This window comes from Narcine bancroftii, chromosome 13 (genome assembly GCF_036971445.1).
Source record: "Narcine bancroftii isolate sNarBan1 chromosome 13, sNarBan1.hap1, whole genome shotgun sequence".
NCBI lineage: Eukaryota > Metazoa > Chordata > Chondrichthyes > Torpediniformes > Narcinidae > Narcine > Narcine bancroftii.
The window spans coordinates 14,290,115-14,313,147 of NC_091481.1; the positions used below are offsets into that span (position 1 = coordinate 14,290,115).

At 39.0% G+C, this 23,033-nt stretch overlaps 1 protein-coding gene across 10 annotated transcripts in view; it reads right to left on the reverse strand.

Annotated features, from left to right (window-relative positions):
* LOC138748241 (neurofilament heavy polypeptide-like) overlaps positions 1-23,033 on the reverse strand; it is a 72,374-nt gene that overhangs the window by 47,594 nt on the left and 1,747 nt on the right. For 8 of the 10 annotated variants that reach the window (XR_011347898.1, XM_069908063.1, XM_069908066.1 and 5 more), the window contains one exon: positions 659-703. The exons of 1 other annotated variant lie outside the window; for it this stretch is intronic. Coding sequence is in view for 6 of the 9 variants with exons in the window: in XM_069908063.1 (XP_069764164.1) it covers positions 659-703 (45 nt within the window). In the remaining 3 variants the exon portion in view is untranslated. Of the gene's footprint in view, positions 1-658; positions 704-4,242; positions 4,360-23,033 lie in introns of those variants that run through there. One more of the 10 variants, XM_069908064.1, reaches the window with a different exon arrangement.

Sequence of the window (23,033 nt, forward strand, 5' to 3'; positions counted from 1 at the left end):
GATGTAGTTTCTGTTTACTCTCTCTTTGCCTCCACAGATGCTGCCTGACCACTTGAGTTATTCCAGCAGTTTTTTTTGTCACAATGCTCAGAATCAGCATCCTTATCAGACTTAATATGCTGTATTTATGCAGTCTTAACTACTCCTGTATTTTCCACTGATACTTTAATGTTGAGAAATGCCCCGAATAAGTTAAACTTAAATAAATATTGAAACAGAAGAGGCAAACTTAATTAGTAAATGAACAAAAGCTCAGCTGACAAAATAAATTTGGAAAAGGTTTTGGGTCCAAGTGCCAATGGTGAATGATCTGCTACTTAAATGGGCAAAGAGAATTTGCAATATTGAAAAATCAAATGTCAGGTTAAGTGTTAGTTTGGGGTTTATATATAGGATTGAAGAACATTATGAAGCAAACATCTTGGATGGAATAAGGAAAGTTTAATTATACCAGTGCTGAAGTTACTGGACAAGAATTAGAGGCCTGGGCCATTGGTCCAGACAAGAGTTCAAATCCCACTGTGGTAATTAGGAAAATTAAATGTAAGTAACTTAAAAAATTGTTTTAAAATTTTTTTAAACATGAGATTATTGAAATATCACAAAAGCCAACCTTGTTCACTAATGTCCTCCAAGGAAGCAAGTCTACCATCCTTACCTGGTTGGCCTTTTCATGAGTCCAGACCCACCATGCGCCCAGGTCCTGTGAATGAATGAATGAATAAAGAAAAATATAGTGTAGTAGGAGGGCAAGGGTGATGGATGAACAGGACATCTGGTTGAGTTTAATACATATTATGCATTTTTGATGGGAAACCAACAGGAAAGAAGTGTAGAAATGGTATGAGCACTCGCAGATCAAAGGAATAGATGGAGCCCATTCAACTTCTTGAGCCAATTCTGCCACTCAGTAAAATCATGCTTATCTGTTAACAGTGGTTTTCAAACTTTTTCTTTCCATTTACATACCATTTTAAGCAATCCCTTACTCATCACAGAGCACCTATGGCATAGGAATTACTCAAGGTTTAGATCAGTGGTTCTCAACTTTCTTTCTCCACTCATATACCACCTTAAGTAATCCCTTACTAACCATGGACCACCTATGGCATCCTCTGTGGTTAGTAAGGGATTACTTAAGGTGGGATACAAGAGGAAAAAAACAAAGATTGAGAACCAGTGGTTTAGATAGTTAAAAGTAGGTGAGTGGTAATAGTTTCAATGAGGGAAGTTTAAAAGTTCAAAGGCTGATTGGTGGCAATGATTTGAGAGGGCCAATAGCTGAATATTGATGTCACTTGGCAGGGAAGAAATACTGAGTGGAGAAGGAATGGAGCATTTTCACAAACTGAGAATGGAAATTAAATGTGGAATCCTGGAGAAGTTGAGGTGGGAATAATTGGGGTGAAAACACAATGCTGGAGAAACTCAGCTCGTCAGTTTCTCCAATATTATGTTTTTACTTCAACCATGGAATTTTCAGACTTTCATATTTTACATGGGGATAACTGGAACTGTGAGAGGCAGCCGTATAGATTGTCATGAGCTTGTACACATAGAAGTTTATGTCTTCAGATGGATGTTACACATGACAATGGAAGGAATAGAATGTGCCATTGAAGGAAGCAGCATCAGTTTTTGGGGATACGTCTGATCTATACGTGACTAACGGGGGAAGAAGAGTAGACAGCAGGAAATGAACAAATGGCCTCATCCCAGGAGATCAGGCAAAGACCTGGTGATTGGGAGTCATACTCGAGAATCAGAAGGAATACTCCAGTAGTCAGTGATCCTAATGAACATTTAGAGACTCCCATAGTTGGGAAGGAACCCTGATGGTCAACCAGGAAGGCTCAATAACAAGGGATGAGACAAAGGTAATCAGCAGTTAAATGTTAGCGAATGGGCATGACAACCTGGTGATGATTCAGAAAACCCACCTTCCTGTCCAGATCAATAAAACAGGTGTGATAAACTTGTGATTAAGTGGATTTCCTGGCAAGTGTTCCTCGTGAATGGCTGCAAGATAGCCTGATGATGGTAATCAGATGTGGAATTCTGATGATGAAGTAAAGATCCAGTGATCAAGGACATTGCACACGGATTAAATTGCTGCTAATGGTCCAAAGCCAATCACCAATCCCAATGCTCATGCATCCTCAGACACCATGTGGTGTTGCTGGGCGACAGTTTTCTATTCGATGCCTTTTCGAGTTCTGAGGAACATCATTACCATGGTAACTGCTGAGCACAGTCTTTAATCATAAACAAGCTGCTGCCAGCCCTCCTCCGCAGTACAGGCCCCTTTAAAAAAACACTCACAAACTCCTAACATGGGCTCCAACAGTTAACACTAGAATTTATGTCCACAAATTAACAATGAAAGGGTTTCCATTGTGTCAATCAACCTCAGTGCAAAATCTCATGCAGCTACAATTGACTGGAAATCCTTGCAGTCTACTGTCCTCTCTACTTGGAACTTAACTGATGTTCCATCCCTATCAACTCCAAACTTCAGCCACCCTAAAACATTTTCCATTCTCTTTCTTCCACTTGTCTTCTCCCACTTATTCCAATTCCAGCTATAGGTGCTGACACTCTCTCCTGAAGATGTTGCCTCGCACCCCTTCTTTAAAATGTTAGACGTACAGCATTGTTACAGTCCCTTCCAGCCCATGAACCTGTTCCCCCTCCCCCAAATACACCAATTAACCTGCAACCCCATACATTTTGAAGGATGGGAGGAAATCGGACCTTCTGAAGGAAACTCACACAGACACGGGGAAAACGTACAAACTCCTTACAGACAACACCGGATTCGAAACTGGGTCTCTGGCACAGTTATAGCATTGTGATAACTGCTACACTAACCGTGCTGCTCTTGAAAGATGTTGGCTCTCTCCTCTCTCTGGTAAAAGTCAAACTATCAAACAGAATGGAAATAGGGCTCTCAGACCACACAATATTAAATAGCCAATTAACCTTTCAATCAACAAATCTTTGGCTTACAGAATAAAATCAGAGAAACTGAAAGAAACTCATGTAGTGATAGGAAGCTTCACTCTGAGGTTACAGAACTAGCTTTACCTCTTCTGAAGATGCTGGCCTTCTCTTTCCCATGAAGGTGACAACTCACTTCCCAAGTACCTTGACAAACTCTGCTCCCTCCTTTCAGTCCTGGTATTAACTCTTGTTCCCTCACCTCACACATCCTTCCCTGAAGGTGCTGACTCCTGCCATCCTCCTCCAATGCTCACTCCCTTTTCTGGAAAACAATGCACATTAGGGTTCATCCAGCTCCTTCCAGTGACAAAGCGCCATCTTACTACTCCGAGAGGTTAGCTTCATAATTCATAAGGTCCCTATATAATAAATTACAATCTTAAAATTTCAACTTTTAAATTAAAGCTTCCTTAAATTGTCAATGTATGTCCATGTGTGGATGTCAACAAATGAAACAGCAAGATCCCACGCTGTTTACATCTTGCCCTGGTCCAAGATGAAAAACAACTCTCAGCAATCCATGGTGAGGTAGGAATCTGAGTCTCTCATCAGCCACTGATCTGCCACACTGTTTGGATGTTGGCGAAGCAGGACTGGGTTGTTTGGACAAAACAAAATGCAGTCTAGCTTCACACCTAAAAAAAATAAGGCAATCCCACAAGAATTAGAGGCTGTGGAGAAATATCCCAGTGCAAGTCAGTGTCTGAAATTTCACTCCAGTGAGTCAGTCAGTGGGTTTGCACCTCTATCAATAGCTTGGAACTGCACCCCATCCAGTATCTTGTAGCAGGTTGAGAATCTGTGCCTGTGGACTATACTCCAGTGACAGTCAGTGACAATAGAACTTTACCGCGGTGAGAGTGGGGGTTTGTTATATCGATTCCCCAATGAGAAAATGCAAAAGGTAAAGTTAAATTTGCTTTAATTTGTGCTGTTATCGATCGGGTATTTACAGCAGAATATATGACATTGGGGAACTACTAAAGAGAAACAATTCAAGAATGCAATTAACATTTTACCACAAACAGCAGTAATAAAACTCTTTATCCACATACTGAAACACTGCACTGAAGAAAATTTCTGAACTTTAAAAAGATTAATATTATTTGTACTTTTCTATATTATAAAATTGACAACAATTTTAAGGTTTAAACAGTGAAATGAATCAGGCACGATGAAACTAGGTGAGAAACAGGCACTGCACAAACTAGTCAACCACAATATTAATATAATTCTCACCCGCCTTCAAGGTAGACATTGTCCGTGGGACAGTGAGAGTAAGGAGTGCAGACCCCTCACATACATACAAGTTGCCGCCTGCCTCTAGCTCTTCCTCCAAATGACAATCTTTTCAGTGTAGATTAGGAACTCTGACACATTTCTCCTAATTTCCTGAGCATGCTCAGATTGCTTAAGGAGTCAAGGCTTCCCACCACTGGGCTATTTTTGGAAACCAGCTTGTCATTACTGTGCAAAGAGCTGCTGGTAAGCCCAGTAATGGAGCAGAGTGACACAGCACTGCACCAGAGTTCTCCCCAGCACAAGAAAGGCAACTGAAAGTACTGAGAATTATATCCAGCAATAATTATATGACACCTCTTTCTTTCCTTGAGGTATCTCAGGCTAATCAAAGGAGTTAAGTGCTTTACATGCACCAATTCAGTCTTTCATTAACTCTTTACCTCTCACCAGAAATGGATGCAATGCATATTATGCAAGATTTCTCAGGGGTGGGTTGTTACTATATACTGTTCATTCTATTGAACTATAATTGACCATCTGTCAATGTTAGACCCTATTCAAAAGGTCTGATAGCTCAAGCAGTCTCGACTTGAAAACTCACATTGTCAGTACAAAGTTAACAAGTCTGTTCTCAGATTGTTTAAAGGTCCAGTAATTCCTGGTGTATAATCCATCATTCCTGGTCTATAGTTGGACATTGTTAAAAGGGTCATATAACTCCCAGCATGTGAATGAACCCTGTTTAAAGGGTTCAGCAGTTACTGCTCTGTGGTCAGTCTATGAACATTTGTGATTAATTATTACCATTGTTCCAGACCCTTTACAACTAAGGCTGATTAGAACCTGTTAGAGGATTTTTATTCACAGAGCAATACAGCATGGAAACAGGCCCTTTAGCCACAGAATTCATACTGACCATCAACCACCAATTTACACTAATTTTTAAAAATTTCCTCCACATTATTCATCCATTTCCCTCCAAATATTACCACTTGCCTACAGACTCAAGTCAATTTACTGTGGCTAATTAAACCTACCAATCTGCTCATCTTTGGGACATGGGAAAAAAAAACCTGAGCACCCAGTGGAAAGACATACAGCCTCAGGGAAAATGTGCAAACTCCACACAGACAGCACCTGAGGTTAAAATTGAACCCGTGTTCTTTGGTGTTGTGAGCCAGCAGCTCTGATGAATGAGTAGGACAAAATATGATAGAATGGCAATAGGAACATAAAAACATAAGAAAAAGAAGCCAGGAGTAGGCCATCCGGCCCATCAAGCTTGCTTTGCCATTCACTGAGATCATGGCTGATCAGATGATAGGCTCATCTCCACCTACCTGCCTTTACCTCACATCCCAAGATTCCCCATCTATGTAAAAATCTATCCAACCTTGTCTTAAATATACTTAATGAGGTCGTCTCCATTGCTTCAATTAACAGCTCTCTGGGAAAAGCAGTTCCTCCTCATCTCCATCTTAAATCTACTACCCTGAATTTTGAGGCTATTTCTGGTCTCCCCTACCAATTAAAACAACAAAGATTCCTCCATCTTATCTATGCCTTTCATCATTTTATACATTTTTGTAAGATCCCTTCTCATTCTTCTAATTTCCAGGGAGTACAGTCCTAGAGGACTCAATCTCTCTTCATAGGCCAATCCCCTTATCTCTGGAACCAACCTGGTGAACCTCCTCTGCACCGCCTCCAAAGCCAGTCCATCTTTCTCAAGTCAGGAAACCAGAACTGCATGCAGTACTTCAGATGCAGTCTCTCCCAGTCTCTTGGACAGTTGCAGCATAACCTCTCTGCTTCAAAATTCAAATCCCTCTAGCAATGAAGGCCAACATTCCAATAACTCAGGGATGGGGTGCCAGACTCTGGATGAGCAATGTTCCTGGTCCTATTTCCCAAGCATTCATCGATTACTTTTCATTCATCTAAACAGCATCCATTCATATTGATTTCTCCTTTTCTTCTCAAAGCCGATTTCTGATCCATGCTGGCATTGCTCTTCAGATACCACAAATGTTAACTTTGCAGACAAATGCATTCATTCTGTGGCATTATATCAAATGCTATTTGCAGATCCATTTATAACACATCTACTGCAGTGACCTCATCAATCATCTCTCCTACTTCATCAAAAAACTCACTCAGGTTAGTTTAATACAATTTGCCTTTTTCTTAATCCCTACTGACCTCCATTAATTAATCCAGACATTAAACCAGACTTGTTCAAGTAGCTGTTAATTTGTCCTGGATTTTTCTTTCTAAAACCTTCCCCATTACTGAGGTTAAACTGACTTTATTCTAATAAGCACATCTCTTTCCTCTCCAAGGCTCTGACCTTCTTCTAGTTTTACATATCCCTCAACATCCTCTCAGATTTCACCCTGTTAATCCCACTTAAAATCTTAAATGTTCCCTTCTTCAAAACTCTTATGACAACAGGCCAACTCTGCTAAAGCTTCTCCCACCTTTTATTCATCCTAGGAACTTTTTCAGTCAGAATCGGAATCAGAATTGATGGTTATGAACATGTCACGAAATGCATTGTTTTGCAGCAGAATTACAGGCGCAAATATTGCTATAAATTAAAAATTTAATTAAATAAATTAGTACAAAAGAATAGAAAGTGAGGTAGTGTCTGTGGTTCATTGTCCATTCAGAAATTGGATAGCTGGGGGAAGATGCAGTTTTTGTCTCACTGGGTCTTGCATCTCCCCCTGATGATAGCAGTGTGAAGAGAGCATGGCCTGGGTGGTGAGAATTCTTGAGGATAGAGGCTGCTTTCTTAGGACACCTCCTCTTGCAGATGTCCTTGAGGAGTGAAGATTGCTGCCCATGATGGTGCTGGCTAAGTTCACAACTCTCTGTAACCCTTTCCTGTCCTGTGCATTGGCACCTCCATACCAGACAGTGATGCAACCGGTCAGAAAGCTCTCCAAGGTCCACCTATAGAAATTTGCAAGAATCTTTGGTGACATACCAAATCTTCTGAAATTCCTCCCTTCAAGCCTTTCTTGTGATTGCATTGACTGGGAGACCCCAGGTCAGATCTTCAGAGATGTTGACACCCAGGAATTTGAAGTTCTTAACCTTTTCCAATGCTGACCTCTTGATGAGAATTGGTTTGTGTTCTCTTCTGATTTCCCCCTTGTGAAGTCCACAATCAACTCCTAAGCTTGTGTGCTGCTTCCATACAAATTAATAAATCTTTATACATGGAGATTAAAATTGTACAAAGTACTCCAGGTGCGGTCTCACCCGCATCCCATAGAATTGCTCAAATCTATCCTAATTTCATATCGCTTGCAATAACAACTATTTGCCTTCCAACTTACTTGCTATGTCTGCCTGCAAATCTTTTGTGTTTTATGTACTGAAACCATAGATCTCACTGTATGATCATATTTTGTAATCTCACTCTTTTTAAAGAATAATTTGCTTTCTTGTTTCTTGTAAATCAGATACCTGTATGGTACTCATTAGCTATGTTCTAATATCTTATCTGTCTTGGCATACAGTGGTAATTTAATGTACACTAGTACTTTTGGTATATCTGATGTGCCTGTTTGGCTGAGCAAGGAAGAGTTTCGGTGCATTTTTACATTGTATGCATGTACCTGACAATAAACTAATTCTTCTGCAGGCTTTTTGTGTCATCATCACAACTTGTTACCCCACCTATCTTTTCAACACCAGCAAATATGGCAGTACATTTATTCCCTTCACCTAAGTAATGTAGATGAGGCTCCACCACTGATCCCTATGGCACTCCATCAGTTACTGATTGTCAAACAAAAATGACCTTCAAATAACACCCCACATCTATAATAGGGTCCTTCAAGAATTTTGTATGTTTCAAAAAGAACATGCCCCACTCTTCCAAACTACCGACAACAAAGCTTAGGCTCCTCAACCTATCCTCATCCTGTAATCTCAGAGGCCAGCTTTATGAATCTTCACTGTCCTTCCTTCCTAAAAATATCCAGTTTTTTTGGTAAGGAGACCAAAATGATGTAGAATATTCCATGCGTGGCTTGACCAAGATACCATATCATATAAATACTGTAAGACTTTTTACTGTCACTCTACTCTTGCAATAAAGGTCAACATAGCATTTACTTTGCCTGAATATTAACTTTTCATGACCTGTGTACAAAGACACCCCAAATCATCTTGAAAAATAAACATTTCCCAATCACTCACCATTTCTGTCTATTTTACTCAAGTGGATAACCTCGCATTTTGAACGTAACTGAAAACTTCTTGAAAATCTAAATGCACCACATCCATTAGTTTTCCCACACCTGCTCTACAGGGCCATTAATGTATTAGTCAAACTTGACTTCCTGTTTCAAAACCCGCTTTGACTCTACGCATCATTTTATATTTTCCAAGATGTCCTGCTAATATATAGTTCAATATAGATTCCAATATTTTCCCTGCTACTGATATCAGCATAAAGGTTGGTAGTTACTCATTTATTGAGATCACATTTGCTAGCTTCCAATCTGCAGGAATTATTTCAGGATTTCAAAACTATGAGAGGTCGATCATTAAAACCCTGGAATTTATCTGTTTTTAGGTTCATTAAAGCAAAAGAACAAAAATGCTGGACATCTGAAACATGAATAAAAATCCTGCAAATATTCACCAGATCAGGCAGCAACTTTCTCTCTCCACAGATGCTGCTTTATCTTCTGGGCTCTTTGAGCACATTACAATATGTTTTTGTTTCAGATTAATTAACCTGCTTAGTCGTATTTCCTTTGCTAATATTTGGTTCCTTATTTACCCTGGACACTTGGTTTTCTCTTGTTTTTGGAAGACCTTCTGTGACTTCCTCTGTGAAGACAGATGCAAGTATTTGTTTAACACTTCTACTATTTCTTTATTCCCCAAAATATGGTGGTGAAGAAGGTAAATGCAATGCTGGCATTCATTTCAAGAGGAATAGAATATAAGAGCAAGGATGTGATGTTGAGGCTTCAGTTGGAGTATTTTGGGCTTCTGATTTAAGAAAAGATTTGCTGACATTGGAGAGGCTTCAAAGGAGGTTCACTAGGATGATTCCAGGAATGAAAGAGTTATCATATGAGGAGCATTTGATAGATCTTGGCTTGTACTCATTAGAATTTAGGAGAATGAGAGAGGGATTTGAAACATTTCAAATTTTGAAAAGCATGTACAGAATAGATGCAGAAAGGTTGTTTTCCATGGTTGGAGAGTCTACGACAAGAGAACACAACTTCAGGATTGAAGAGTGTTCACTTAGAATAGAAGTGGCAAATCTGTGGAATTTGTTGCAACAGGCAGTTGTGGAGGCCAGATTATTGGGTATATTTAAGACAGAGATTGATAAGTTCTCGATTAGCCAGGACATCAATGATTATGGGGATGTCTTCCCGGGGATGCAATACCTGTTTCAATCGTTGCCAGTTCGCCTAGCAGAGAGGTTCTTGTGGAGGGGGGGGGAGGCCGAGGATAGCGCTGGATGGATTGGCAGAATGGTACAAACGGTGGGGAGGCTTACAGCTACCAAACTTTGGGAATTGTTGTAGAGTAGCACAATTTGGATGCTTGTCAGATTTTTGTCGAGCGGGGGAAGAACCAGATTGGAGCTAGATGGAATGGGGGAGAGGGTGCCTGAGCATGCGCTGTATAAGTGAGATGAAAAGCTGGTACAACAGGGGAATTCACCAGTACTGCACCATCTGCTCAACATTTGGAAGAAGATTCACGTAGAAAACTACCAAAATTAATATTGACGCAAAATCAACTAATCCCTTTCACAATAGATAACCTTTCCTTTAGAGAATGGGAGAGAAAAGGGATCAAAAGAATAGAAAATTTTTTTTTTGGGAAATAAATTATTATCTTTTGAACAAATGAAGTACAAATATGGTGTAACTCACGGTACAATGTTTGCATACCACCAACTGAAAACCTACTTGAAGGACAAATTGGGAAGCAGGCTGAGGTTACCAGAAGGAAGCAATTTTGAATATGTGATTACAGACACAATGATAATTAAAAGATTTATAACAAACATGTATATCAAACTGCAAGAGAAAGAGAATGAGGAAATAAGCTGTAAACCCAAACAAAAGTGGGAACAAGATCTAAACATAAAGATAAAGAATGAAACATGGGAAAAGCTATGCTCCGGAACTATGAGAAATACAATAAACACAAGGTTACGCATGATACAATATAATTGGTTACACAGGCTATACATCACACCCCAAAAATTAAATAAATGGGACCCAACAGTATCAGATAGATGTTTTTGCTGTAAGGAGGAAACGGGTACAATAGTACAAGCAATTTGGGCATGTGAGAAAGTGGAAAAGTTTTGGTAAGATCTAAATCAGGTATTAAATAAAATCACAAAAAGCAACATAACAAAAAATCCAGAGATCTTTCTTCTAAGTAATATAAGAAGTAAAGAACTTGGCCTCGATTTTGATGGAGCACAAAAAAGATTTATTATGATAGCCTTAGCTGTAGCAAAAAAATGTATTATGTCAACCTGGAAATCAGAAGATAGCCTGAGAATACAGCAGTGAATAAATGTATTCCATTGGAAAAAATAACATATAATTTAAGAAATAACATCACAGTATTCGAACAAATTTGGGAACCGTACATGGACACAACAGAGAAGTCCTACCGCGGACCTCCACCACCTAAAATGACAGAATGAGAAGAAGACGAAATGACCTGATCCAGTGGGTAAAAGTAGATGACACAATTTTCTTGTTTATTTTCATTGTGTGACGACATTTTTTAATGTATCATATATGTTGAACGTTGAGTGTGTAGGGAGGGGTTGGGAAGGAGGGAGGGAAGGGAGAGGGGGTAAAAAAAGGGGAGAAAATGACACTGTGTATATTCAAGGGGGACATGTTTATGTGTATTTTGGTCAATATGGTTCATAGTGTGAAAAATTAAATAAATGACTTTGGGGATAAGGCCGGACAATGGGGCTTGAATGGGAAAATGGATCAGTGCATGATTAAATGGCAGGGCAGACGTGATGGGCTGAATAGCCAATTTTTTCTCCTGGTCCTATATTCTCCTATCCATGTGTTTAAGGGACCCAAATTTGCCCTTGATAGCCTTTCCTTCCTATGTATCTACAGAAATCCTCACTTTTTTTTTAATGTTTCTTGGAGTATCACAATACTATTTTATCTGGTTTACAAAATAATTTTATAATGATGTAACATTGCAAGTTAGCTCTGTGAAACAAAATTCCACTTTGAAGAGATACCTGTAATAATTGGTAATCAATCAAACAAGCAGCTCTTATTTAAATTTGGACATTGAACCATACTAATTTGAAGGACACTAAATGTGAGAACATTTGTTCATTCAACAGTCTGCAAAATATCCATTGCACAAACATAATGGAAAATCGGTTGCAATATGAAGATCTGAATAGCAACTGCTCCTTGCCATGGAAACCGGCATAGCAACCTGGTGAATCAAACTGTGCTCTTTGCAGCTATCCCAGAACCACATCCAAATTCTGAGCTCAAGATTGGAAAACTAAGCTTCCAGCCTCTCATTCTGTAACTAACTGTGAGTGCAAGAGACAAGAGACAGGGAGTGTAAGAGAGAATGAAGCCAAAAAGAAGAAGAGCATAGTAGATTGAAGAAATATTGTAGCACATAGACAGACTAAAATTTGGCTAAGAAGAGAATAGATTGGAAAAGTAAGAGAAAAAAAGAGGAGGGTAGGAGACAAGAGATAAAGAGAGAGAGAGATAGAGAGAGAAAGAGCTATTAACTGAGAATTTAGCTAAATCAAAATCAGAACTGCCTTAAAAATAGAGATACCGGCTGATAGATTCCCTTGCAGCCAAGTTTAATTGTATCCTTTCGAGCAAAGGTTGACAGTAATCTCTTTGGAGAATGGTCCTTAGAGACATATCCTCTCAAAATGATGTTCAATATTTGATTAGAAATGATTGTGAGTCTGACTCTCAGGTCTCCTTCCTTATGCTAGGTCTGAAATAACTATGCACAGACTCAGTAATAGTACAGAATTGGCTATTTCCTTATTATTGCTATGTGTGATCATTGTGTGTATTGATTTGTTGCTCTCAGTTGGAGTCGCAGTGTAGGGGTCTCTACGGGAGTGAATATTTCTGATCTTCAGAGCCTCAGAGCACAGTTAATGAAGGGATTGTGAAGCAAAATGTTAGTACTTAAGCATTGATCATTTATTTACACATCATCAATTCTAATGACTGCCAAAATCTCTCCTGTGAATTACTCAGAGCTTAGCTTCCACCGGTTCTTTTCATTTTACTTCTTAAAACTCTTTCTGTCTGTTTCTCCATTCACGAAAATTAATCTTGGATTAATACAAGGCAATGGAGATAATATGGTGAAAGAAAGGCAGTGTGCTTACTTTGGAAATGATACAGGACCATGAGTAAAGAGATGATTTGGTACATTAGTATAGGATTAATATAGGAGTATGTGGTAGAATAGGATTAGTCTTGGATTATCACAGGGCCATGAAGAGAGAGCACAGTCTCAGAATTAGTCTGGGATTGATCCAGGAAAGGGCTAGAGAAAAATATGAAAGTTACATATAATTTAGTGTTCTAATTTTTTTTTGGGCTTGGAATGTGGGGTCAAACCATTAATAAAGCATGTTCATGTGGTTCTGCATAATTTGGAATCATTGAACCTAAAGTCAAACAACTAACAATTTTTAGGGAGATATCTTAGTGATTATAAACCTGGTGTTCAACATGATGTGGCATCTTAATTACACACTCTGCACTAACATTCTAACTATAGCTAGTTTCTGTCCAGTGCTGTGCTGTACTTTTCATCCATGCAATCCCAGTCACCCCTGACTTCCAGCTACTAACAGCTAGTAGCCAGAAATGAAATACAAAATTACATTCACAAACCTTGGTTTTAAAGAGAAATTTTCCAAATTATTTACTTCACTAACACACCAAATATCATTGTAATTGGGTGCACTTCACTGAACCAAGCAGCCTTTTTAAGATTCAAGATTCCTTTATTGTCATGTAATAAAAACAGTGCAATAATACACGGAATTTGCTTTCATCTGCCATAAGGTAGACAGATTCGCCATCGGCAGAAATTTCCTGAGGTGCCTCTTTATAATTAGAGAAAGAAGCAAAAGAGAGTCCCAACAGAGTCACGTGTCCATGGATTCGCCTCCAGAGCTGCTGTAGCTCCCATAGACACACAGAGTCCAGTCTAAACCATCAGCAGCCCAAGCTCCAGATCCGAACCTCTGACATGATCAGGAAACCTTCAGCGCCCTCAGCACCCCCTTGCACCCCAATTCCAATATCTACCAACCATTCATCCAGTTTCAAACCAGTCTCCAGCTGTCTGCTGCCTGGTGTGAATCCCACAACCACAGACACCAGCAGCTCACAGCCTGCATTTTAATGTTTCTAATTCAGGAATACCCACTATTCTGAATTAAATGAATTGACTTGGAGTCAGGAAACATAAATATGGTCCATTTAGATCTCAGTGCAATTCCCCACGGAAATTAACAAAGTGTGTTGCTAACAATGCGTGATGGTGTTAGCCAAGTGTTCCATTCTCCATAGAAACATTTTGAGAAGTACAAAAAAGTACTCAGAAATAAGTAAGACCAGAAGAGGTAATGGACCCATGACATTAGTCATCAAGACCTTTAAAGTAGCCAATTTTTTTAAACACACACATTAGCTGTGATTGCAGAAAGCCCAAGGACCTGCTGGGGACTGAATCTTGGAAAATCTGACAACGCAGCTTAATTGCCCTGAAGTGTGCATAGAGGTGCAGAGTAAGAAAGTTAGTCACAGCAGGCAATGATTCACCACAATTAACAAGGTGATGTCCTTCAGGCTGAATCGTGACAAACTGGTGACTACTAAGGACTCAATATTCCTGAACATGGATATTTATAAACTGCCTGAAACATTCACACAACAACCCACATTCCAACTTTGATTTAATCATCTACTTGTTACAGATCAACACACACATTGAACAACACCTTCTAAAACATCATACTCGGAGCTGAACTGAACAGAGGGTTCGGTCCATTAGGATTCTATACAATGAGTGCGAGTGGGAGGAGGTTTATTCTGGTGGGAGTGAATGAGGATTTAAACTATTAGCATTTTTTTTTACTTTACTACTCATCTGTCTATTTTTTTCTGACAGTACAACTTCTGACAAGAAGTTAAAACATTGCTTCTTATCAACTGATGTGGCCTCCATCTAAACAGAATGCAGTCGAAGTCCCATGCACACTATATCTAGATGGCTATTATCAACAAATCTTTCAACCTTGGACAGTATTAACCAACAAAGTGAATGCCAATGTTGAAATATCTTTCCCAATTTCCACAAAGCTAATCCTAAGAGAGCAAAGGTAGCTGAGCCTGAGTCTATCCAGAATTTCCACCCAATGTCATTGAAAATCACTTTGTTCTGTCAACAAGAGAAATTTTACAGTAAAACAGCATGAGGGTCATTCCACAAATCCAACTCTTGTACTTTGATCAACTTCGTTAATGTAAGTACTAAGCTGAGGAAATGGGCCCATGGTACAGTAGAATATGAACAATGTAAGGTCATTATCTTGCTCATGAAGTCATTTTCTATAAACAACCTATGCCTTCAGATCTTCAATTGCAAGCAGGTTTCTCACTGACCTACAAAGGTCATCAAGGTGGATAAACACATAACCAATGATTGACCATCCCTGGTCACCAGGCCGACCCCTCCAGTGGTCTGATTATCTTTCAGATTCCCTTCATCTTTTCCAAATACAGTAGGAACAATTGATGGAGTTTTTAATGTCCATCAAGCATGTGCAAGAGGACTGGGGGTGCAGAAATTGTGTGCTAAATGCAAAAAGGCAATGGTAGGGCAAATAAAATGGAGTCAAAGTAGCCATAGCTAGACAGAATTTTCAGATGATTGAGGAGATCAGATTATCTGCTCTGGACTTCCCCCAAAAAAATGATTGGCAAACCATCAGCAAAAAGTTAGTTTTTTTTTTAAAAAATAGCCTTTTGAAAACATGGTGTGAAAACAAGCCTTTCAGCTCAAGTTGCCCACGCCAACCAAATTGTCCCATCTACACTAGTCCCATCTGCTCATATCTCTCTAAACCTATACTATCCATGTATCTTTGCAAATTGTTCCTGCCTCAACCACCTCCTCTCGTAGCCCATTCCATACACTCACCACCCTCTATGTAAAAATATCACCTCTCAGGACGCTGTTAAATCTCTTCCCTCTCACCTTAAACTTATGTCCTCAAGTCACCGATTACCTACTCTGAGTAAAAGATTCTCTGCGTTCACCCAATCTATTCCTCTCATGATTTTGTATAAGATCACCCCTCATCCTCCTGCGTGCTCTGAATAAAGCCCTAGCTTGCTCAACCTCTCCCAATTGCTCCCATAAATAAATTTTCTCTGTACCCTCTCCAGCCTGACATCTTTCTTGTAGCACATTGACCAAAACTGAACATAATACGCCTCACCAGTATCTCAAACTCTAAGATGACCTCTTTTCTATACTCAATACTCTGACTGTTGAAGGTTAATGTGTTAAAAGATTTTTTTTGACCATCCTATCTACCTGTAATGCCATTTTCCAAGATACTATGTGCCTTACTCCCCTATCTCTCTGCTCCACAACACTCTCAGATCCCTACCATTCACCGAGTAAGATCCCTACCATTCACTGAGTAGGTCCTTCCCATATTGGACTTCAGAAAATGAAACACTTCACATTACTCTGTATTAAATGCCAGCAGCTATTCCTCTACTCCCTGCCCATCATAAAGATCCTACTGCAATTTTTAGCAACTGTCTTCACTATCTACAATACCAGTCACTTGAGTGTTATCCACAAACTTGCTAATCATGCCATGTATGTTTTCATCTAAATCACTGATACAGATGAATTATAGCAATGGGCCCAGCACTGACCCCTGTGGCACACCATTCGTTTTGGGCCTCCTATCTGAAAAACAATCTTCCACCATTACCCTCTGCCTTCTTCAACGAGGCCTATTTTCTACCCATTCAGCTCTCTGTCCTTGGAACCTTTTTTATCACATCTTCAAAAAATTCAATTAGATTTGTGAGTCATAACCTCCCACTATATAAACCATTAAATACTTTTAAAATTCAGATTTATTGTCAGAGTACATACATGATCTCACATATAATGCTGAGATTCTTTCTCCTGCAGAATTACCACTTTCTGATAGTCCCAAAAAGACTGTACTCAAGAAGTTTTTTTGCACTCTCAATAAATGGTAAGTCTGCCTCAGCTGCAGCAAAAAGAATCTCAGGGTTTTAAGCCAATGAATTAGGATCGATCTGTTGCAATAAGGAAAAAAAGAACTGTCTGATACAAACAGTTTAGGATTCTGAAGGCTGTGAAGGAAGAAGTGGGGTAGCAGGTGTTGCATCCTTCATGTTCTAGTTTTGCATCTCCCACAGGAAGGCACAGAAAGCATCAAGCCAACTCTCTGAAAATGTGAAGGGGTTGTGATTTTCTTGAAGCAAAGTGGAGGATCTTTTCTGGGCCCAACACACTAATAGCACCATGAAGAAAGCACCTCTATTACTTCAGGAATTTGCGGCAGTTTGACGTGACATTGGAAACCCTGGCAAATCTCGACAGATGTGTGGTGGAAAGTGTGCTGACCGGCTGCATCATGGTTTGGTATAGGGACATCAATGTCCCCGAGCGAAAAGCCCTGCAAAAGGTAGTGGACGTAGCCCAGGACATAATGGATAAAACCCTCCCCTCAATCAAGAACATCTACAGGGAACACTGTGGTTGGAGAGTAGCAGCAATCATCAAGGTCCCAAACCACCCAGCACATGCACTGTTCTTGCTGCTACAAAGGTCTAGGTCCCACAAGGTCCCACAAGACTCGCACCACCAGGTTCAGGAACAGCTGCCCCCTCCCCCCCCCTCCACCATCACACTCCTCAACAACAAACTCAATCAGGGACTCATTTAAGGACTCTCACTTTTTTTTGTTCTTTATTGTTTTTGTTCTCCGTATTGCAGTTTCTTTATTTGTTTACATGTGTATGTTGAGTCCGTTTGTTTTTGCGCTGACTATACGTGGTAATTCTGCCTCGCTTGCAGGAAAAAGAATCTCAGAGTTGTATGTGATACCATGCATGCACTCTGACAATAAAATCTGAATTTGAATCAAATAATACAACTGAAAGTGCCACAAAGGCACAAGCTAAGTTGAAATTGAGGTGCAGGCATTTCAAGCTAAGCCTGCAGAATTCCCATCAGAGATTGAGGACTACAGATATACAGTCCTCAAATGGTTATCAATGGGGTTGTAGTTTGGCATATAGTACAACAATCAGGGAGGGCATGAAAAAAAACCTGGTACTGGATATGTTCATGAGCAAGGTTGCAGATTGCCTCTGAAATGGTGATGTTATAATTTTAATAAATCCAATTATTTTATTATCATGTGTACCAAGATACAGCAAAAAACTGGTTTGTGTACTATCCAGTCAAGTTAACCCATCACTTTGTACTATTAGTAGTGTAAAAATAAAAGTGCTTAATATAGCATTACAGAGTGAAATACAGTTACAATAGTGTAAGTGCCATGATAATGTCAGCTTTAAGAGATCAAGCAATCACTTTTTACTAATGAAAGGATTGTTAAGTGTTTGGCCACATTGGTCCTTGAATCTTAGGTACATATTTAGAAGCACATGTTCCATCTGCCCGATGAGGGCAAAGAGAGTATGACTGGGGTGGGATGGGTTTTTTAATAAACAGTGGGAAGTGCAGAGTCGATGGAAAGAAGGTTGAGCTGAGTTCATAACTTTTTGCAGTTTCTGGCAGACTTGGGCACATCAATGCCCATGCCAAGCTGTGATGTTACTCGACAGGATACTTAAAATAGTGCATTCATAAAAATTGGTTAGTGACATTGGGGACATGCCAAATTTCCTTAGGCATCTAAGGAAACAGAGGTTTTCGTGTATTTTCTTGGGAATTTTATCAGCGTGGTTGAACCAGCTCACATTGTTGGTGCTATTTACACACATAACTTCTAAAGCATTTTAACATCAGCACTAATTATTACAGACATGTGCTCTATCCTGCTTCCTGAAGTCGTTGACTAGTTCCTTAATTTTGCTTACTTTGAGGAAGAGCTTGTTGTCCTGACACTGTACCACTAGGCTCTCTCCCTTTCTCCTTCCTGTAGTCCATGTCATCATTACCTCAGATCTGGCCTACATCAGTGGTGTTATTTACAAATTTGTGAATGGAGTTAGGGCAGTATTTAGCCACATGGAGGGCTTGATGTTGTAAAATGATGCAACTCATGAGCCTCAATTATAAGAACCCTGCTAGTACAGCAAACTTAAATCTCACATCTCATTCATAGAGATTTATATAATTTTCCCAGAGGTGCAGGAAGATTAATGGTTACGTGAAAAAAACTTCTTGCATACTAGGCGACCTATCAGTAAAGCACAGGGATAAGAATGTGAGTTAAGAACGGATGTATATTCTCTGCACAAATAAATAGATGCATTCTTTGGAGATATAAGGTGCGTGAATCAATGTATTTGCTACAGATAATGGATATATTTATAAATATTGCACATAAGAGGGGAAGAATGACATCATTTTCAATGCTGCTGTTGCATAAGGAGCATAACTTTGTGTCTATTTTATCTCTCATGGTTACTGATTCCAAGCTCCAATTGGCCATTCCGTTGATGACATTGAACATAATGTTTCCATAGTTACCATGAGCTGACACTTATAAATACTAACACAATTACATTAATAAAAATCTCAGATACCATATCATTTAACTCCTTGTGGATATTACATATAAAGAATATTTAAAAAGAGCAAAGAGCTGAATTTATACCTACTGAATTCTACCACTGATTTGAATCCAAACAAACTGACACCATTGACTACTATGACAGGTGGAGGTCAAATCTGTTTCTGCATTCAATTAAATCATAGATGATCTGTACTGCATATTAATTCCTTCTATCCACCTTAGGAAGTATAGGTGAAGGGAATAATATGTTAATTGAACTCAAGAGCAGCTATCCTCAATGGGGGGGGGCCACAGCACATTTAATAAAAAGCCTTATTTTCTTTTCATCTCGTAATATCAATATTTTTAATGTTTTTTTATGTAGTTGGTAGGAGAGAATACAAAAGAAACCAAAACTTGACTGCTTCACAGAGAAGAGGTCCCATAAACTTTGAGCATTGTCCTTGGGCAGGGAGTTCTCAATCTTTTTTTTTCCCCACTCACACATCATCTTAAGTAAGGAATTACTTAAGGTAGCCTGTGAGTGGGAAAATAAGGTTGATAACCACTGTCCTAGGGGGAGGCAAAGCCAAAGAAATGGTTGAGAATGGCTGTTCACAATATACCAAAAAACCCAGAGATCTTCCTCCTAAGTAACATAAAAAATAAAGAATTTGGACTTGATTTGGATGGTGCACAAAAAAGATTTGTTAAGATAGCTCTAGCCGTAGCAAAAAAATGTATTATGTCAACCTGGAAATTGGAAGATAATTTGAGAATACAACAATGGTATGTAGAAATGAATAAATGTATTCCATTAGAAAAAATAACATATAATTTAAGAAATAATATTGAAATATTTGAACAAATATGGGAGCCATACATGAAACACAATAGAGAAAACCTACCGGGGACATCTACCACCTAAATTAACGAAAGGAGAAGGAAATGAAAAGAATTGACTCAGTGGAATTTCTTGTTTATTTTTATTGAATGACAACATTCTTTGACTGGTTTAATGTGTCTTAGATTTTGTACTTTAAATGAATGGGGGGAGGTAGGGAGGGTGGGATGGGAGGAGGGAGTGGGGGGGAGAAAATGACACTGTATATATTTGAAAAGGAAAATGTATGTATCTTGGTCAGTGTGGTTTATGGTGTGAAAAATAAAAAAATTTTAAAAAAAGAGAATGGCTGTTCAAAGGATAAACTGGATATTGAGGGTGTCAAGGATGAAAAATTAGTTGATGCTGAGTCTGAAGGAAGAAAGCAATGTCTGGCTAAAAAAGTTCTTATTTAGAGTGGGCAGAATTAGAAAATTAAACGAGGTGAAACATAGTGAAATATTGAAAGAGAGAAAAGGTTCCAGAGAAGACTATGATTTGGTAACAAGAGCCACACTATCAATTTGATGGTGTGGGTTGGACAAGTGATGGAAAGTATAATTTGGAAGAGTAGCAACAAGAACCTGATGTAGAAGCAGTTTAAAAGGAATGTTTTGGAGACTGCCATTGTGGAGGCATTTGAATTGGATTCAAGGTCAAATAAAGAATCAGTTGTGGGGCAGAAAAAAAGAAAATAGAAACAAAGATTAGAGATTTTACAAGATCTAAAAGCAGGTGAGAAAAGAACTTCAATCTAGCATAAGGAATTTCAAACTCAGGGAATAATAAAAGCTGGAGTGAGTCGTCTTGGCAGAGGCCAAATGTAGCGATTACGGGTAGATTATTGGCAAGCACTACTTGATAGTATTGTCAGCACTCTCTTCCAATGGATCACTGATAACTGTGAGTTGATGATTTGAAAAGTAACTGTTTTCACTAAATTAGTACTTTTTTTCTAAAAAGAACTTATCTGAGCAAATTGTATATTGTTGGATAAACACCACTGTCATAGCTGTACTGAAACAGATGGATTAGAAAGGAAGCTTTATCTTTAAAATGATGGCTAATTTGTGACAAAATCCTTGGCCTTTTCCATTTTTAATGCATTTAGCTTCTCGATGGGCTGAATAGCCTATTTCTGCTCCTATGTCTTATGGTCTTATTGATAGAACATGGAGTGAATCAAACCAGCTGATGGTAGGGGTTTCTGAAGAAGATTGCAATGCTTCAATCTGATCTTTCAGAAACATGTCTTTGGGGCATGTTTATGGATTCTCCTTCTTACATTTGACATTCACTTATCCACCCAAGCTTTACCATTCAACTGTGTACAATACCCAAAAATGCAGGAGGAACTGGCAAGTCATGCAGCATATATGTAAAGCAATAGGCGGTCGACATTTCAGTTCTGAGCCCTTCTTCAGGAATGCCAAAAATCAGGCAAATGCCTGAATAAGAAAAAGGGGGAGGAGGTGGAGAGGGGAGGGGGTTATGAGGGAGGAAGAGTGGGAGCACAGTTTACCAGGTGGGAGGGCTGAAGAAAAGAAAGGAGCTAAGATGTGACAGGGGAAGAGGACAGGGGGCTAAGACATTCCATTCCAATTATTTAGGCCCTTGGTGAGACAAAACATAAATATTGAAAACATCTGATCAATCTACCTAAGGAAGGGGATTGTTTCAGTAGAACGGATGAAGATTCACTGGCTTGTTTCTCAAGATGGTGGATTTCCACAGAACAGGAATACAATGCCCAAAATTGTATGAGGTAAAACTCATCCTATATTCTTACATATTTAAAAGAATAAGTAATCACTGAAACAAACAAAATTCTTATAGAGTTAAAAAGACTTCATACATTGTTGATATTTCACTGGATGGGGTGTCTGCAAAAAGAGTCACAGACCCAGAATAAAGGTTTCGCCATTCAAGAATGATCTGAGAAATGTTCAATGGATCAAATTCACCAGCCAGGAAGGCTGAAGAGGCTTCGTATATTCAAGATTCAGACTGAGTACATTTAAGATATAAACGGTTAGATGTTTAGATACTAAGGAAATCAAGTGAAATGAGGTTATTGGCAAGGAGATCAAAGATCCCACTCATAATGGATAATGGCAGGTGTGATCAGTGTTGCTATGCAATAACATGAGTGAGCTGTGCCAATACAGAAAGCTTGACAAGTTGAATAGTGCCACAATAATGAACAGTAATAGGAGTGAGCAGTCAGATCACTTAATAATTAGTGTACATAGAACTACAATTCTCCTCACTCTCTTCCCTTTGGAGGAACTGCTCCAAATGTCACATAAATGGGGAAAGTGAAGAAGGAAGAGAGATAGAGGATTGGCCATAATGTTGTTGAAAAGCATTACAGGTTTGAGAGGCTTTGTGGCTTCCTTTTTCTGTTAAAAATGGAATTCAAGAGATAAGGCTACCTTTTCTTCACTTCCAGCCCTCCTCAACTCGCAATGATATTAATTACCTATATAATTTTGTTGTCCCTAGCTATTGAGACAGAATCCACACCAGACAGGTTCGCACAATGGCAACTTGTCATATGAGGAGTGACTGAGGGAACCAGATCATGGTTCTCTGGAGTTTAGAAGAATGAAAGTTACATAATTCTTTGAGGACTCTACAGGGAGAATATAGGGTAGTTGTCTACCTGGCAGAGGTTTTCACATTCAAATTAAAGGACAGACCAAATTCATCAGCAACAAGAAGAAACTTCTCACTCAAATATGTGAATCTTTGGAATGCAGTACAGATTACAAAAAGAGGTGATATTTGACTAACTTTTAATATCTTTGAAGTATCGGAAAATACAGATAAAGGTAATGAAGTTGATGTCACCTCTTCAGTAAGATACTGTGAGAAACAGAAGTACCTTCACAGAATTTGCTCGAGACAAAAATTGAGAACAAAGAACTTTTATTGTACTATTACAACAATGCAAAGTTGGGTGCTTCCCCTTACCCTGGGAATACACACAGATACTGAGGCAGACCCAACTTTTATACATTTCATTTCAGTACAGAG